We start from the raw sequence: 18,187 nt of genomic DNA, 5'->3' as shown, positions 1-18,187 counted from the left end.
GTGTTCTGAGTTTTGCTAAGTACTCACAAGAGATTTTGAACAGGAAAGCGACTTGGTCACGATCTTCAGTCTGGTCAGGTCTTTCCGGATTCTGCTCACAGCGCCTGGTCTGGTCTCGGCTAGGCACAGCACTGCTTTCTCTCTGGTCTGGTCTCTGCTAGGCACAGCACTGCTTTCTCTCTGGTCTGGTCTCTGCTAGGCACAGCACTGCTTTCTCTCTGGTCTGGTCTCTGCTCTGGATAGATTGAAGTCTCTAGTTTGGCTTTCTGGAGTTTGATGGAGGTAAGTATGGATTTTTCCGGCAGGGCTTCCAGCGGCAGATGAAATTGACTGTCTCTATGTGTCCTGACTCTCTGCTTTTATCTGTTTCTTGAGAATGGGTGTGTGTGTTGCATCACTAGACTTGCCCCTCTCATTCGTCATTGGTCAGGCTTCCATTCCTCCGCTTGATTGGCAAACTGAACTGTGAGTCAGATTGATGTCATTTTATGATCTCTTGAAACAACCTCCCTTGTCATCTGTGCACCCAAATATATATATGATCAAAATCCATACTTCAGAGTTACACAGTTGTTTGAAATTACATATACATGGTGTGGCTGAATTTAGCCATGTCTATGTCCAAATCTGCTCATTCTCGGAGCTTGCATTCAAAGAGTGTACATAATTGACTTTTTAACTGCTTTTTCAATTTCCGACATGGACCCAACTTTACATACATGTGTGCAGGGGGTAGGGACATTAACTGATGAAGTTTCAGATTTTTAACATGCACACATTTAGAGTAATATCCACTTTTCCGCTAAAACCCCCCTGAACATACCACCGGTTCCTACCACGTCTTAAACTGTGGGCAGAAAAATCACAAGAATTATGGTATCATTTATAAAATTTTCACATGTCGGCTCTATGAGTTATTCATCTTTTTAAAGTTATGTTCTGGCTCCAAAGGGGTGTGGTTTACCCTCAGCACAAGGTTGAATTTCTGGTTCTTTCCAGTTCTGCCAAGCCAGCTTGCTCTCACAGGCAGTGCTCCTCCCAGCTCCTGCCAAGAGGAAGCTACAATTTACGACTGCGGTAATAAAAACCTTTGCCTGAGTGAAGAGGGCTTTGTTCACTCTCTTGCAGAGCACAGATAATTCAATTATCAGATAGATGGCATATCCTTAGCTTGGGCAGCAAAAGGAAGGTTGGCCTGGGAACACAGTGGTGACTCAAGTTTCACTCCTGATGGGTAGTTGCTAGGCAAAATCAAGTTCCTTAAGCCAGACCTTCAGCTAACTGGCAGGTTTTTTTGTTGCTTTTTAACTTAACTTGCAATTTTACACATGCAGCTAGAATGCTGATTCTAAGTGCAAAACTATGACATTTCAACAGTTACAAAGGCATGTGACACCAAACATAGGTCACTCATTTAATCTAAACATTTTCGATTTTAGTGTCTTTAAATCCAGTTGCAGTTAGGCTTAAGCTGCTGACTCCATAGCATTTTTGTTATAAGCATTGTTTTTGGGCTCTTCATTTCCCAGATTTTGTAGGCACACAAAACTCCATTCTGCCAAATGTCTGCTGGTGTTCAGTGAATATTTTGCACATGTTGCAAGGTTTGAAATAGGCATTTTGCTTGCCTTCAGAAAAACACACAGTGGGTTTTAAAACGCCGGCTTTTGGATAGTGGTGAGTACTGGTACTGCACCCATTTTTGGGATTTTCTTGGATTAATGCATTCTAAACAGGAATGGTTCTTACATGGTAGTAAATCCTTGCTTAACATTGTTTTGATGGGGCTCCTTACAGTAAGATGGTTATGTGGAACCCCACAAAAAGGGTTGAATCTTTAAAGTGGTCCAATGAGTCACGATTTCAGCAACTTTTTGACATCAGTAAAAGTGGATTTTGTTAACAAAGACCTTTCTTTACCCTGGTGGGTGGCAAGTTAGGTAACCATTTTGGTGTGCGCACAACTGCGCAGCTTTCCTGGATTTCGGCGCACATGTGGGTTTTCCGCCATCTTGAATTTCCTAAGCCCACAGCACCAAATGTTGTAGCAGGGTAGCTTAAACGTGGGTCAGGACACCCTACAAGCTGTAATGTAAGAAGATCTTATACAAGGCCAGAGCTTCGTCTACGTTGTCTTGCTACGGCCATAAATGGAAACGCCTCACGCGGTGGTACAGGACTTAGAAAGTTAGGCTGCTGCATGTCACTGAGTAGAAAAGAGGGTTCAGCCTTTGAAACAGTGTTGGTGCTCTAAGTGGAGAATATGCCACAGAGGCTGACCTGAGCTAGGACAAACTTGGAAGAGAAAAGCCCTTGTGTTGCGCTTCTCGGAGTTGAATTAAATACTCAAACAAAAATGTTCAGACTCCTTTTATTTTTATTTTTATTATAATTCTGACTAAAATTGGCACATTTACGTCCAGAAGTAAAGAAAATGTTTGTTTAGGCAAAAATAAATTGTTTTGAGAGTATCAAAAGTTGAAGCTTTTAGGACAATGTGAAATCTTGAGTTGTTTTCACTAAGATTTAGTCTTTATCCTTTGAGAAAGTCCTTAGTTAAATGCACTAGGTGTTGTTTGTAAGTTAGGACTTTTCAACCTACAAGGACTTTCTTAACCTATGAGACTTAGTGAATTGAACTAAGGACTCCAAACCAATAAAGATCCCAAAATAACAAGGATTTATTTCAACTTACAAACAAGACCTAGTGCATTTAACTAAGGACTTTCTCAAAGGATAAAGACTAAATTTTAGTGAAAACAACTCAAGATTTCACATTGTCCTAAAAGCTTCAACTTTTGATACTCTCCAAAACAATTTATTTTTGCCTAAACAAACATTTTCTTTACTTTTGGACGTAAATGTGCCAATTTTTGTCAGAATTATAATTTAAATAAAACTAAAAGGAATCTGAACATTTTTGGTTGAGTATTTAATTCAACTTCAAGAAGCGCAACAGGAGGGCTTTTTTCTTCCATATGCTGCATGTCACTGCTCTGCAGCTCTTTCCGTAACTGCTTTCCCTGGCGAAGGCTGGACTGGCCGACGCCTTTATCAAGGTGCACCTAGCTGCCATTTCCTGTTACACCTGGATGCCTGGTAAGCCCTCCCTGTGGTCGCACAGGCTCATCAAGAGTTTTCTCAAAGGCCTCTTCAGGACTTTAACACCTGTGAAGGCTCCTGCTCCAGCTTGGGAGCTGAACGTGGTCTTGACAAAGCTCACAAGGCAGGAATTTGAACCAATCCATCAGGCCCCACTGAAGTTTCTATCGTGGAAGACTGCTTTCCTCGTGGCGATCACCTCGGCCAGGCGGGTCAGGGAGCCGGGGGGGGGTCCAGGCCTGCTCTTGCAAGCAGCCGTACCTGTCCTTCCACGCTACAAGGGTGGATCTGTGGACAAACCCCACCGTTATGCCAAAGGTGAATTCAGAATTCCACCTCAATGAGCTTTTGGCCCTACCAGCCTTTTTCTTCCCGAATCCTTCCACCGCGTCAGAAATTACATTGCAATCACTGGATGCTGCTCGTGTCGTAAAGTTTTATGTGGCACGCACAAACGACTTTCGTAAGACTTCTCAACATTTGGTGAATTTTGGACCAGGAAGGCCCTACAAGGATTTATCTTTGGATATCCAGGTCAACAGATGCAGTACAACCACACCAAAATTAATATAACTATCTTTTGAACAATCGCTAAGTAAATGTCAAGACACTTCTATACAACATTTAAAGCATAAGGGGTCATAAATAATGGTCCAATTGATATTTTTGCATCTTATGTGGAAGCTAGATTTATGGAATGATATGTACTAGATCCCTGCCCTGGTGTGGTAGCTTCTTGCCACTGTTTAATGCTTGATCCCCAGGAGCTGCTTTTAGCTCCTGCTTGTGCAATCTTAGTTTCCGTCCCTGCATCCCACAGAGTCCTGGCCCGTTTTTAATGTACACACAAAATTACTCCATGAACTTCAAGAGAGTTGCAAGGTCTGAAAGCCCTTTAACCGAGGACACGCAATTGTTGAGTGTTCGTGTGTTAATGCTTACCCCGATAATTAGCAGAGCTGTAAGAATTCCTATAAACACAGACACAACGGCAGCTCCTCTCGCATGCACAAGTTATGCAAAAGCAAAATGGTGGACCGACCATTTAGATGGTCAGTTCTCAGAACTTGGGATACCTGCTAAATGAATTGCACTGCTGAAATGGAAAACAAGATGAGAAGCACCCGATCCAAGAACGTCATAATCGCCCAGGCGTGCATGTCCTTGATTGGAGCCAGCTGTGGGAGAGGGACTGTGGTAGCATAAAACAGTCCAAAGAGGCACTAATGTAGCGGTTTGAAGTCCGAGCAGGAGTGTGTTTGGGGATAGCTGAAGACCAGACAGCAGAAATGAGAGAGCAGACGGGATGGAGGAGGTGATGAAGAGGAGTGTAGAGGAACCTCACTGTTAAGTAGGTGATGAGGACCACCATCAAGGAGGAGGTGGGAGAGAGTGGAGGAAGACAAAGAAACCTTGAGAGCTTTTGGGAGTGAGTGGAGTGAAGGAACATCAGAGGCCAGAGACAGAGACACTGAGACAGAGTGGGACAAGCCTGTACCCAGAGAGTTAGGAGACAGGTGAATTCGGTGCCCAAAAGTGGTGAACCTGAGAGGGGTGGAGGTATGAGCACATGGTGGCACTTCCGGGGTTTGGAGGAGTACGTTTGGTGGAGGGATGAAGCGGAGCAGGCACTTGAACAGGTTCCTGTGGATACGAACATGTGGTCTAGCATTGAGGAGTGAGATAGGGTCCTGGCACTGCTGCCCAGAAACCCAAAGGCAGGGTGTGGTGAGTGTCCCAGTCAAACAGCCAGTGGGAGCTCTATAGAGGCTCTTACCTGCTAGAAGTCGTGAGAGCTTTTGTCAAGGTATTACGAGGCTGTGTTGAACAGCTATGCTTTGAAGACTGCATCCCGCTTCGTACGCTTAAGAAAACAACTGCACGCACATTGCGCTCAAATGACACTATTCGTCTCTTTCAACCACGTTCTTCTTTGAAGAAAATTGGGGCGCTTGTTTCAAATTTTGGGGTCCTACCTTATGGAATGTTCTGCCTAAAAATCTTGTGGATGGTGACTTCACGGCTCTTTTCAAGAGGTATTTGAAAACATTCCTATTTAACGCTGGACACGGTTGAGGAATCTTTTTGTTGGCACTCCTCCCATTAAACATGCCTGTCTTTTGACTACCTTTTTTTGTTAGTCTTGAGTGTTTTTGGTACAGACCTTCCCCTCTTTCTGCGATTAGGGCCTTTCTCATTGTTTTGCATGTTTTCCTCCTGTGAGCGCCCTGAGGCCTTCGGGTTAGTGGCGCAATAGAAGAAATCGAGATAGATAAGCAAATGAAAAGAGTGGCATCCTAAAAAAACTGTTAGTGCCCTGGAAAGCACTGTGAGCTTTCCAATAATGTAAAATGGCGTCCCGTTTTCCCGCTTGTCAAAAATCTGGAGATTTCTTGAGAGAGAATTTTGTTTGGTTACCATTGTTGCAAATTATTTTCATCAATAACCATTTACTTGCCCGAGAGCTGTCTGGAGCGTGTGGCTTTCAGGGTGCAGGGACTGTTCTGCAGTATTTTCACTTGAATGCCTTCTTTATGAACGCCTATTCTACTTATGCATCTGCTTTAAAACAACATGTACAATTATGTGTATGACCTTGTATACATGCAATGTAAATGACAATGGCGTGTGTACAATAATATTGGAATACTAGTGTATTGTTGCGACCATGACGCTAAAGCAGATGCGCAGGTAGACTAGGTGTTCATAACAAATGTGTTCATGGCAAAATAAGCCCTCTACCCTCATTCCAGTTATGTGTCGCTCACTAAACTATGCAAATAAATATGATCTATAAAATATCTAATGCTGTAGAAAAAATGACTCGTCAAATGGTGTGGATTTTGTGATGCCCCCCTCCCCCAGATGTGATTTACCAGAATATCTTACCTTCCTATAGCATGCACCCAGGCAATAGGGCATCATCCATGTTCCAGCTTGCGCCTCCCCATGCCCACATCCATCTTTTCATGCCTGGCCCATCCGTATTTACGTGCTTCTGTTGCATATTTTGCAGGGATGTCGCTGTATTACTCGCAAGTCCGGAAAGCTGTGGATAACATCCTGCGACACCTGGATAAAGAGGTGGGCCGCTGCATGATGCTGACCAACGTGCAAATGCTGAACAAGGAGCCCGAGGACATGATCACGTGAGTCTTTCCTCCGGATGCGTCGCCCGCGAGGTGAACTGCGAATAATCGAAGGCAGATGAAGAGCCAGGAAGCTTTGGGTAGAATGCCTGTAATGTCCGCGATTTGCGAATGTTTCCGTGGTGCATGAGGGGTGTAGGTGGTGCTGGCCTGTATTGGACTCCTGGGCTCCAACCTTTCAGCCCCGTAGGCTATTCATTCTAGGTGAATTACAATTAGTCTTGCTTTGATCATTGCACCTGGAAACACTTGTGTATCAGCGCCATACAAATGTCCAATAAATAAACTAACATTATTATTTAGCCTGTTGACAATATTGTGCCCCTTTGTTTTTAATTGGTGCCCTGATCTTGCCTACATTTGAATGTCTCCTGGTTGCGCTGCATTCGTATTCGTTTGGTCAGTGTTGGCTCCCTTTTCCCAGACACAGATGACTCTAGCCCTTTGGCTAAACCTTTCATACATTTTTAGATCCTGCCAATTCTGTAGACTCCCCAGTCCTTGCAGATCACTGGCTCCTGCAAGCATCACTGGCCAAGACAGAGCCGCACTGCAAGTAAACACGCTCTTTGGTTTTCTTCCATCTCTTATCCTGTTCTTCTATGCTCTCAGGTTTGACAATTCATTCTTGAAAATGTTTAATGAATGAGGTGGAATAATTGGCTTGGCTCAAATGTACCGAAGATGTAGACTTTCTTCCCTCGGTTAAAAAGACATTCCTACAACGCTGAACACCAGGTTGCCTTGTCTTTATGCTTCAGTGTGACCCGCCAGTTCACTTCGATTGTTTATCTCTGTGTTTGGTGGAAGGTACTGGATTGGGGCCAACCCCAGACTCCTATGTTCTCCAAGTTGTGTAGTAGGCTGATGGCATTTCCCTTTTTCTCATGTACTTTAGCGTTTCTTTCCGAGTGTGCATATGGACAGTCTTTCAAAATACGGTTATATAATCCCTGTTTAAGATTATGTTTAGAAGGTGTTGCCGTGCGAGAAAGTCTTTTAGTAGAAATCCATCACTTTAGCTAATTTTGTTTTTTGGGTAATGATCATGGCAACAATAGACACTTCACAAAGATGTACCCTGTGAAAGACCTAGAGATGTGAAGAACAGTTCCCCGGCAACTGGCCTTGTGTCCAGGGTACCATGGAATGACCAGATGTTTGACACCAGAACACTCTTTCTGGCACCGCCTTTTATTTAACAATACAAATGCATATAGGCATCGGTGCCTCTGCTGAGCTCCAATTAACAAATGAAACGCAAGCATCCGATGCTAATCAACCGGAAAATAACCCATGACTGTAAAGAAGTGATGCTCTGGTGACATGGGGACCTCATCACCCATGTTATGAGTAAAGCTAGTGGTATTTGGTTTTTCCGGAGGTAATGTGGGTAGGAATAGTATAGTGCTCTTCTTACATAGGGGTCTAGAGGTGGTTTATTTTGGGTGATTGAACCAGGCCATCTGTAGCAGAGGCGCTCTTGTAGAAGACCTTGGTTGCATCATATGTTCTTCTTTTCTCACTTGAAATATTCCTGTAGCACTTAACTGAGCAATGGAGGTGCCACTCAAAGAGCCTGCGCTGCTGAGCAGTGGTTGGGTATTATCACACTAGTTCCATTCTCCCTTACATGGTTTGGCCCACCAACTAACCTGCCACTCAAAAAGTACTGTATTTACAAATGGGAATCTTTTAGCGTAAATACCTATAGAGACCGGGGATCTCCTCCTTGGCATCGGCCTAAATCAACAGGGTCAAAATGCTTTAAATAAACTGTCAGGGGCTCTTCTCCTGGGGCTACTGATCCAATCCATCAGGGGTGGATGGGTATCAAAAGGATTACAGATGTGGGTCCTGATTCTCTTTGATCTGTCGGTGGCCATCCAAACCTACATTGTGCAGTCTTTCTGGGACAGTTGGGTTTGGTTCAGGATCAAAGCGTTGGAACCGAAGTGACAGAATTTGTATCCAAGAATCCTCAATCGGTAGTTTTGCTGCCATGTCGGTCGCAGGCCAAAGGCTGGACCTGTTAGGCTCCACAGGGTTGGACTTTGAATGTACATGACTTTTACCTTCACCCATTGGCTGTCATGCTACACAGGCATGGCCTCTGCATTTATAACATGCGAATAACACCAAGATTCTCCTCGAGATTAGAGGAGGTGCTAAATGAGATGAAAAAGATTTCTAATTGATTGGATATTTAATTCAATCAGGTGAAACATTAGATTCTAATATTTTTAGGAACTGAAGGCTTGGGGCACCCTCCTGGTGGCCTAACGTATTGACCCTTTGCCCATGCCCAATTGCTCAGGTTCGACATTAAGGAATTATTTTAGATTCCCAATTGACCATGGAATCTCCGGTTAGTAAACTGGACCAGTTTCTTCCTGCTGAATGCCTTTGTATACTTGTATCTGGACTACTACAAAAGGTTTGAGCTTGGACTCCCTAGGGGAATCTTGGTGTTATTCCTGATTACACTGGGTCCACAAAATGGCAGCACGTTTACTCCTGCTTTTAAATCACAGGGACCAGGCATCTCCAGCATTGTGGTAACTGGCGTCTAGTGGCCCAGGGTCGAGTTCTAGTTAATTTTTCCTGAGTCACAGATCTTGTAATCACCAAGTGACACTTTCTGAGTCAGTTTTGACCATTATTTTCCAGCACGACAACTAAGGTAATCTCACCTGTATCTGCTTCAAGTCCCAAAAGGTTTGCTGGGTGTGTAATGGTGGCAGTGCCATTTCTGTGTAAGGGCAGCTCCTTAGAATTCAAACCCTCTGCTTGTTAGTCGTTGGTGACCAACACCTTTCTCTTACCATGCTATCATTGAAACCAGTGGGACTGCAAAGCCAGAAAGATTGAGTCTTCCTGATAAGTGGTCAGCATTAAAGGGGAAAGCAAGAGGAAAAAAGTGGTTAAAAAAAAAGAACCCCAGAAATTCTACGTGAAGCAGTATATCAATGCTGTGTTTGCACCAGGAGGATGCAAGGAGCCCTGGCAGGGGAGGATGGCATAGTGTCAGGAGAGATCTGACATCAGAGACGTACCCACTAGTTGGAGAAAGTGGAGCACAGTGGATGAAGAAAGTGTCGACACCTGTGGCACACTGTGGAACAGGGACCTCAAGAGGCTGGAGCAGGAACCTTTGAAGCCAGCACTTAGCACGGGAACGACAATGATCTCAAAATGGCTTTCAGATATTTTTTTAGGCTCAGGAGCCCACAGGAAGTGACGATGAAACAGAGCAGTGTTTGAAAATTACAGTGACAAAATATTAAGGGAATAGTCAACCAATCCAAGCAGTGGGAAGAGACTGACCGGAGAGCAGGCAAGGAAATGGGCCATTCGGTAGTGACCATGAGCAGCAAGTAATGAGGGTCCCCTTCTGCAAAGATGCAGTCATGCTAAAAGATTATGGTTTGGAAGATTTCCGAGAGGAATGCCCGTGGTTACAATGAATTGCAGTGTTCCACCCATCACATTTGTGGTTCAAGTTGGTCTCTGTGTAAGTGGATATGCCCAGCCTAGGGCCCTTTGCTCCCTGGTTCACTGGGAGCCAAGCTGTACCAACAAGCCCCAAGAAGTATGAAACATGTCTGGGGTTGCTTGGGTTTTTGTGCATAGAGAATGTGGCTTAGCAGTTCGTGCTGGACTGCTGCCACTGGTGTCAGTACGAGACTGATCTGCATATAGTGGGTCCCCCTCTGCAATGACGATGATTAAAGAGGATTCCAATCCTTCCACCCATCACACCTTTTTAGCTAACGCAAGTACGGAGGCCAGAATCTTGAGTCAGATTGGAGAAGCAAGGTAGGCAATTCTAGGAGTCTGCCTTTTCCAGGACATCTTCAGACAGATTGGTGGTCTATCTGAGGTCAAGTGTGGAGAGCCTTTAAGTCCTTGCCATAGCTAACTTCCCACTTGTGGAGAATGCCCTAAAGAACTGGACCCTTTCCCATCTGAGCCTTGTACCCTTAAGGTAGAAGCCAGCCTGTGTTGTGAGAAGGACACTGTCCCTTTGCTGGAGCAACCGAATTACGTGTGGATGCAGGAGAGCAAGAGATCCCTTTAGAGAGTAAATGGTACCCTGACCCACAAAGTGAACTGGGCACCATAATCCCAGAACAGGAAGCAGTGCCAGGTCCCATCCTTTTGATGTGGATTATGAAGCGCTTGCACAGCGCTGTACCCCATTGAAGGGGACCTGTGCTAAGGAAGTGGCAGACTCGCATTTAAAATCGATGTTCAGCACCTTCATAGTAGGGCGGTTATCCATAGTTGCCGGCTAGTAAGCTGGGGTGGACTTGTTTCTACTGATCTAGTGACTGAACCCTTGTCTTTGCTGCTCTTGGACTTCAGACACTAGCATTTCTATTGTATCCAACCTTGCACACTTATGGGACAGCAAGTGAATTGTTGGTGACTTGGAGCACAAGCCTTGTGGTTGACGATGGATGCGGTTATCAGCATCCAGGTCGCATTTAGACACGCTGTAGCCATGCCATTCTCTGTTGAAACATGAAGAGGATGCTTACATATGAATCAAAGAACATGCGATGGAATGAAAGAAACTTTATCCCTTGAGGATTGACATTCTGATGAAGCAACGTTGTGACATTTTTACATGCACAAGGATACAGACACACCAAAACGGCGCACCTCGGAGCACAAATCATAAGAATGGAGTGCGCAATATAACACAAGTGAAATAGTTCTACAACACATGTACTCATGGTTATGTGATGTATAAGGAGGGTGGAATTTCCCTGATGAGGCTCACTTGAGATCGTATAAATTAAACAGATCTAGAACGTGAAACACGTGTTGGCAGGCTAGTTGTGAACAAAAAATGTGTTAATAGCATATGGTACTCAATTTGAGAATTTAAAAATCTGTGAGAAATATATAGGAGAGGTGTGAAGGGGGAAGGGGGAGTGACGTTTCCTCAAAACAAGGTAATCTAAAGAAGCCAAGCTCTTCCTTGGATTAGATCAATTTTATGAGTTGCTTGTGTGATCATTGATATCACCTGTGAATTGAATAAATATCGCGATAGTAACTAATGCAATGTGAATTGTTGTTCCAAATGTTTACGTTTCCTCTTTCCTGTTTACACATAGAAGATCTAAACGCTTCTCAGTTCCGCCCTGCTGTATTTAATTTCTATCAACAGGGAGTCGCTTTTCTAATACAAACTCTCCATAAACTTCTTTAGGCAAAAAACAACCTTGTGCTTCAAATCGGTGGGGACAGTAGGTCCTGCAGTCCAAACTCTTAAAAAGAAAATGTCCCGAGGTGAGCTATAGTACAAATCTGTTGATGTGTTTCGAGGGTGCAGGTTGAGAGAGCACTGTTCAAGGGAGCAGGGCGTTCCAGCAAGACTTGTTTCCAGGCCTGCAGTAGCCAGGGCCCTCCACGGGAATATGCACAAGGAATGCCGCAGCGCGTTAGCGCCGGGTGTTGGACTTTCCATTCCGTGTGCAGTCTCATTCCTGGCCGTCTTTACCGAGAAAGGCTTGACTGGTTCTGTTCTTGCCGAAGTTGTTTCCCTCTGTTTGAGCTGTTAGGGCAACAATGCACGCATCCTGCCCATTTCACTCTTTCTCTTTCTCGTTTTAAGTGTAACCTATAATGTTCATTAAATAAATAACTTGTGAACTTGCAATTGCTATGCCCACCCGGACTTTTAAAGGGGCAACATTTGCCATGCAAGTGACTGCACTGCGACGTTGTTGTTTTCGCCTTAGAAACGTTTTGGGAATTAGTTTTGGGGGAGCGCCATCTTCTGAAGTGGGAAACCTGGGACGTGGCACTCGCAGCATTGCCCTGTGTTTAGGAGCGGTGGCAACGTCTGAATCCATTTGTCTCGAAGGAATTGTACGTTATGTTATGTTTATTGGGTTTATATAGCGCTTTAATCCAAAGCTCTTACGTGCAGGGTGATTTTCCAATGCATGGAGTTTGTAAGACATTTCTGGCTGCGGTTGTAGGGTAGGCCTTGTATGAAGTTGGCAGGACACCAGTCTTAAAACGTTCATTCCAGACTCATTAGCATGTGGCAGGTGTAGCACCAGAGGGCGGGAAGCCACACAACCCCTTCCAGTGAATGGGGGTGTACTCGTCCCCATGGGGGGGGGGGGTGGGGGAGGGGAGTTTGCTGATTGGCTTCGGAGCATGTTTTCTCTTCTGCCACAAGGTAGTCGCATGCATAGCAAGTGACGGATGCAGAGGAGTGCTGCATCCCAGTAGAAAAAGGGGGGGGGACAATTGTGCTGTTTCCGAAAAGCTCCAATAACAAAATGCGGTAAAGTGGGCTTCGGAATTTTTTGTAATTCGAGCTTTTTGGAAATAGCGCGATTGTCCCCCACGTTCTATTCCATGTATGCGGGAGACACCCCTGCTCACCCAGTATAGTATTTTCGGGTCAGATCTATTTTTACTATGCCGAATGCGACCAATACCCGGTCTTTTGGGGCAAACCCCTTTTGAATTCCTGTGATGTAGTTGTATGGTTATTGTTCCTTTATAAATGTAGCGCTGCAAATACAAAGTGCTGTGAGCTTGAACAAATCCAGACTGGGTTAAACAGCGCACACTCGAGAAGGGACAAATTAAGAGCTCCCCTACTAATTTAAATGCTAAAATACACCCACCAAAGAAGCCTATCTAATGGACCCTGCTTTGCTTCATTCTTTGGCACAGCCATGCAGCGTGCTGTTGCACATAATGAGAACAAATCTGCAGTCCAGCAGAACAAATACGAGTTAAACAGTACGTCATGGAAATGGAATAGGCATCCTTGTCCAGCTTTTTATTTATTTTTCATTAATAATATAAGTAAATATTGAGCAGTCAACTGAGGCTATGTGTGACTTTGGCGTGAGAGGCAGGTGTGCAGATAACAGATGTGGCTCAAATCCACCAGTGGCAGGAGGCCAACGAGTAATTGCAGCTCAGCATGGGACCCCGCTTGGGGTGTTCGGCTGTACAGGCGCGCATGTTTCTCAGCTGGCTAACCGGGTCTCACTTTCATATTGTCATAGCGGAAAAAGTATGGTGCAAACACATAGCCCTGCTGGGATTGTCTACCGACACCCGCAGGAGCTGCCTTGTATTTCGGCAACATGGCAGTGATGTAGAACTGTAAATCCCCAAATCCTGGTGGCCGATTCATTGGTAAAATATAAATAGCCGGAGTTTCGTGTACCACCGTCTGGTACTGGGTTTCAATTGAAAAGTGAAAATTGGTTCCGGCACTAGAACCTCCCTAAGTTCTCTCTGGGAAATCTTGCCCCCTTTAATGGGGACTGTATATACCCGTTGGGGTTAACGAGGGGACCAGTTCTTCAAATGAAAACCCTGCCAGCCCAATGCGGAAGATCCCATACGCATGGTAATTACTGGAGTTTATTTGATGTAAGGCAGACAGGGGGCGAAGTTGCAGTAGCCCAGGAGAAGTTAGTTAGAAGTAGTGTCTCACCATCTTTCAATGTCTTCAGCCACTCACTTCCTGACCCCCCTTCACACTCCCTGCAGACAAAGCACCCTGGGATTGACATCAACAGGAAAAGACACCTGTCACAGCAGCCAGGATTGGACCCTTGCTTGAAAATGTGTATATAAGAGGGTATGCCACACTATTAAATTGAATCATCTCTGGGCACCAGAAAGCCTCACCTGCACCTTTTCTGGACTGCAATCAGCCCAAAGAACTCTGATGCAGACTTCCACAGAGGGAGCAAGACCCTCCCCTAACCCACTTCAACAGACCCTTTGAAATGACCTGTTGTTGGACAATGCCTGGCTTCTGCTGAGGTCACCTGTAACCATGATCGTGCCTACTGGAGGTGGCAGCCCCTGTAAGTGGTCTCTGGAAACCATCCTAGTTGGGAAGGGCAGACGTATGACTAACCCTTATCCCTGAAGACCCAACAGGGTCACCCAGCAAGCAAGAAGCCAAGGAACAGCTCTTAGCACCTGTTTCCAACCTCAAAAGCAGCTTTTGAGCCAACTCTGCTGCTTTAGAGCCGAATGAGTAGTTTGCAAGCGGCTGCAAGACCCGTGTAGCTGCATTTGACACTCTCAGCTTTTCAAATCTTTTTGAGCTGATTGGCCCTCAGAACTGCATCGCATCCCTGAACCTCATTGCACAAAGCCAACCATCTCGACACCAACTTCATCCATAGGGAGCAACCATGATCCCAACTCAAACTACTGGAAAACGCCAGGAAGTCCAGTTAGATACTTTCAAGTCCCCGAAGAAGATGATAAAGGAGTTATTAATTGGTTTTATCTCCCTAGCCAGGTGTTTCAGACCCCACCCCATACCTTTTTAAAGACCTATTTTAAAAACCTGAAAATTGCTGCAGAAACTATTGCCTGTCAACCCATGTCTTCAGACCCCGAGTCTGCATATTCGGTGCCTTCCTTTGTAGGGTTGGGCTATTAGTGTCATTAGTGGGTTTCTATTTTTTGGTTAATTAAAGACTACGATTTTTATAAACCCTTGATTGGGCATTTCTCTTATTTTTGTACAACAGTATTGCTGTTTTGGATGCTTCCTTGCTGACTCACACCCCGCTAGCGCTGCCTTATAGGTGTGAAGGTGTACCATGCATGGTTTTCTTGTTTCACCCTTTTTATTGGGATGGCTACTGAGTTAGTAGTGATGCAGGAATGAGTAGGAGTAGTTTAGAAACCACTACTCACCCCTGGACTCCTGCACAGCAGCAGTCATTCCTCGCGGTCCTAAGCTGGTACTCATGTGAAGCAGCAGGGCTATGTGTAATGGATCATTCATATCGTTGACGTTTTGTTCATCATCTGCTCTAAAAAACTATTGGGCAACATTAAGTATATGTGACTGGGTTGTTATATGATGCATTTGCTTTAATGCCAAAAGCAAATGCATAATTATTGAAAGAATATTATGAAGTGCAAACAATTCAGAAAGAGAAACGTTCCTTCCAGGCTCACCCTTAGAAGGCCACATCTCCCTTCTTTACAGTGTAACGCGCTTTAGCAAATCAACTGATACGATGGGAGGAATAGGCTAGACATCATTGCATGGAATTCACAGCACTGTGTTCTCCTACTTTTTACAGGCATTCCAAGCAACTCCCTAATACTCTACCAATAACACAAAGCTCTTTTACGTGTAAATATGTTATTAACTTAGGAACTCTTTCAATTTCAGCGGTGAGAGAAAGCCAAAAATTGACCTTTTCAGGACGTGTGTAGCTGCTATTCCTCGGCTGCTTCCTGATGGGATGTCCAAGCTTGAGCTGATCGATTTGCTGTCCAGGTGAGTCTGTGATTTTGTTTTAAGTCAACCTTAAGGTTGCACGGGCTGTGAAATGTGACAATGAAAGGGGATGTTAAGAAATTAGTGCTTGGCATACTCCACATCGCAGTAAGACGTCTCATTGAGCAATATTGTATAAGGGATCGGGTCCTCCCAAACAGAAGTGGTTGGAAAGGCTTGGCAGCCGTCGGGTGAAGTCCTCAGAGGGTCCCAAGACAAAGGTTTGTGTTCTAGGTTTAGAGCATGCAATCACCTGAGTAACAGTTCAACACACAGAATCCAAATGACGTGCTGAGCTTAAATATGCTGCGTTTTATTGACCTTCATGGGATCCCATCACCCACATATGTAACTGGCATGCAAGACTTTCAGTAACAAAGTAATTCTTCTCTCTGGTTTCCATTTCCAAGGGTCTCAGAAGTTACTTTGGCCAGGCATACCACAGTAGAACATACTCCAACTTTTTCTCATAGAAAACCCTCCTCTCATAATGAAACTGACCCGTTGGCGAAGGTACTGGAAACAGCAGCATACCCTTGCAGAGATCGTGCCCGGATCAACCAAATAAGAGCAGGCATCCTCACTAACCCTCACAAAGCAAGACCTTCACATATTGAGCGATGGGATTTGGTGCTGGGGGTGGCCGAGCTGCTGTCAACATATTGAAATGTAGAATGCAAGAATCATTTTGCTGAAGTACAGAAGGTTAATTTTACGTCAATGAACTTGTAGAAAGTACGCTTACACCAACATGTTTTCTACCCTCTACATTATTTTTGAAAGACAGTAAACCTTTATTACCTGGTCTAAAATGCATCTGCACGAAACATGGTAAGAAAATATGTCAATATTTGGACTTAAGTTCAGGAAGTTAAATGAGTGTGATATTTATTACCCCGATTGCACAAAGAACGTGCATTTCAAACAGTGAGTGAACTTCCTAGTCAAAGATGGCCCCTCATTTTACATAGCAACGTTATTATGACATGTGCAGATTGTCAAACAAATGCTCAAGTCAGTAAACTAGGAAAGAAAGTGGGCTGTTATGAGAGGAGGAAGTTGAAAATCGGCTTCCTAGTGATGACTGCTACTGGACATTGCTCCCTTTTGCTTCTTGGCTGCAGTTGTGTTGCTTCTTGGCTGCAGTTGTTGGGGTCTATTTAACAGTCAGTTCTCACAGCGGGTCTGCTTGTCACATGAAGACAGCTGGCTGGTGGACTGCTGTCACACAGTTTGATGGCTGAATGCACTGTCTAAACTCACTATCTTTTTTTATCAGGGTTTTGCGTCCTTCATGCGTTGTGAAGCATTTGTCGAGAATATTCTTTCTACCAATTCAAATAATTCTCTTCCTCCCTTAATGGTTGCTCTTTACTCTCTGGACTAGTATGTACAATTAATATTTTAAAGGACCCCATGGCTACTTGGTTTGTTTAATTGGAATGAATGTGGGTGCCCTATTAAGGTGAATTTGGCTGAACCCTAAAGTGTGGAGAGAAGTTCGGTAGAAAACGTAGTTCCCAGTTTCTCGAAGCAAAGTATTTTTTCAGTGTTTATGATTTGTTTTACTTCTAAATTAAGTATTATTTGCTGATGTTTTATAGACAGTCTGAAATGTTTTGACCGCAGTTCAGTTTTGAGTCACCACAATGGCGTGTATTAGGCAAGGAGTATTGCTTTTCATGAGTGTAGGCACACCAGTTCATTACTTCTCTCAGCAGATGCCAATGAAAGAAGAGTGATCCAAAAAACCGGGCCAGTGCAAGTACTAGGCAAACTAGGCTGCTGCCTTTGGCACCAAGCAGTAGGGGGTGCAAACGTTTTTTTTCTGTTGTTAAGAATTAGAAAATGAGAGATTAGGTGCTGTTAGATGCCCCCCAGCAAATAGGGAGCACTCTTCTGCAAACATCAGTGTTCACATATTTCGGTGCCACTCTACCTCATACAAAGGACTGTGGTCCTCTACAGAAACCTGACTCAACGAAGGCCATACTCCTCTTGGGCAACCCACAAGGCAAAGTATAGCAGTCCAAAATAACAGTGTCCAATCAAGGGTCAATAAAATGTATATAATTTAATTAAACAGATGATATACAATAACTAAATAGAAATAAATTATAACAATGGAAAATGTGTAGTACAAAATGTAAGTTTGAAATACAAATAAAAATCATTCCACCTCAAAAACGTATTCTTTTTCCATGTGTTTAATACAAATTGGTAGTTGCAAAAGCCTCCTGCCCCGTCCTGCCTACCGCCCCACCCACATTTTCGGCCCACTATAGCCATCATGTAAGGTACTTTCGGCCCTTTGTCAAAATCAGCTGTGCACCCCTGCTCTTCACGGAAAGGTGGCAAAACTAGTGCCTTTAATGTACAGGGAGTGAGCGTTCTGGCGGCTTTGCTGCTAACTATTGCGTCCTTGCTCTGTGGGAGGGAACGCTTACACAGTTGCACCCTGTGCTGTTCATCTTCTTTTGTGTGCACATATTTCACCGCTGCCCCCGTATGCTATTTCCTTTCTTTGCTAGTGAAGTGTGGCCTGCTGCTGCCTGCGCCATTTGTTTTTCTGTGTGAATGCATCATGCCCTGCTGCTCCAATTTATTCTATTTCTGTGTTTGC

General features: G+C 44.4%; 1 protein-coding gene across 7 annotated transcripts in view; it reads left to right on the top strand.

Moving 5' to 3' along the window:
- The window catches only part of FRY (FRY microtubule binding protein), a 1,191,674-nt gene that overhangs the window by 624,760 nt on the left and 548,727 nt on the right, over positions 1-18,187 (top strand). For all 7 annotated transcript variants that reach the window (XM_069639765.1, XM_069639761.1, XM_069639760.1 and 4 more), the window contains exons 16-17: positions 6,119-6,251; positions 15,457-15,564. In XM_069639765.1, the coding sequence (XP_069495866.1) occupies positions 6,119-6,251; positions 15,457-15,564 (241 nt within the window). The remainder of the gene's footprint in view (positions 1-6,118; positions 6,252-15,456; positions 15,565-18,187) is intronic.

This window comes from Ambystoma mexicanum, chromosome 7q, assembly GCF_040938575.1.
Source record: "Ambystoma mexicanum isolate Mex_15411 chromosome 7q, UKY_AmexF1_1, whole genome shotgun sequence".
Classification (NCBI taxonomy): domain Eukaryota; kingdom Metazoa; phylum Chordata; class Amphibia; order Caudata; family Ambystomatidae; genus Ambystoma; species Ambystoma mexicanum.
The sequence above is the reverse complement of the archived record's forward strand: the minus strand, read 5'-3'. Positions and strand labels throughout refer to the sequence as shown.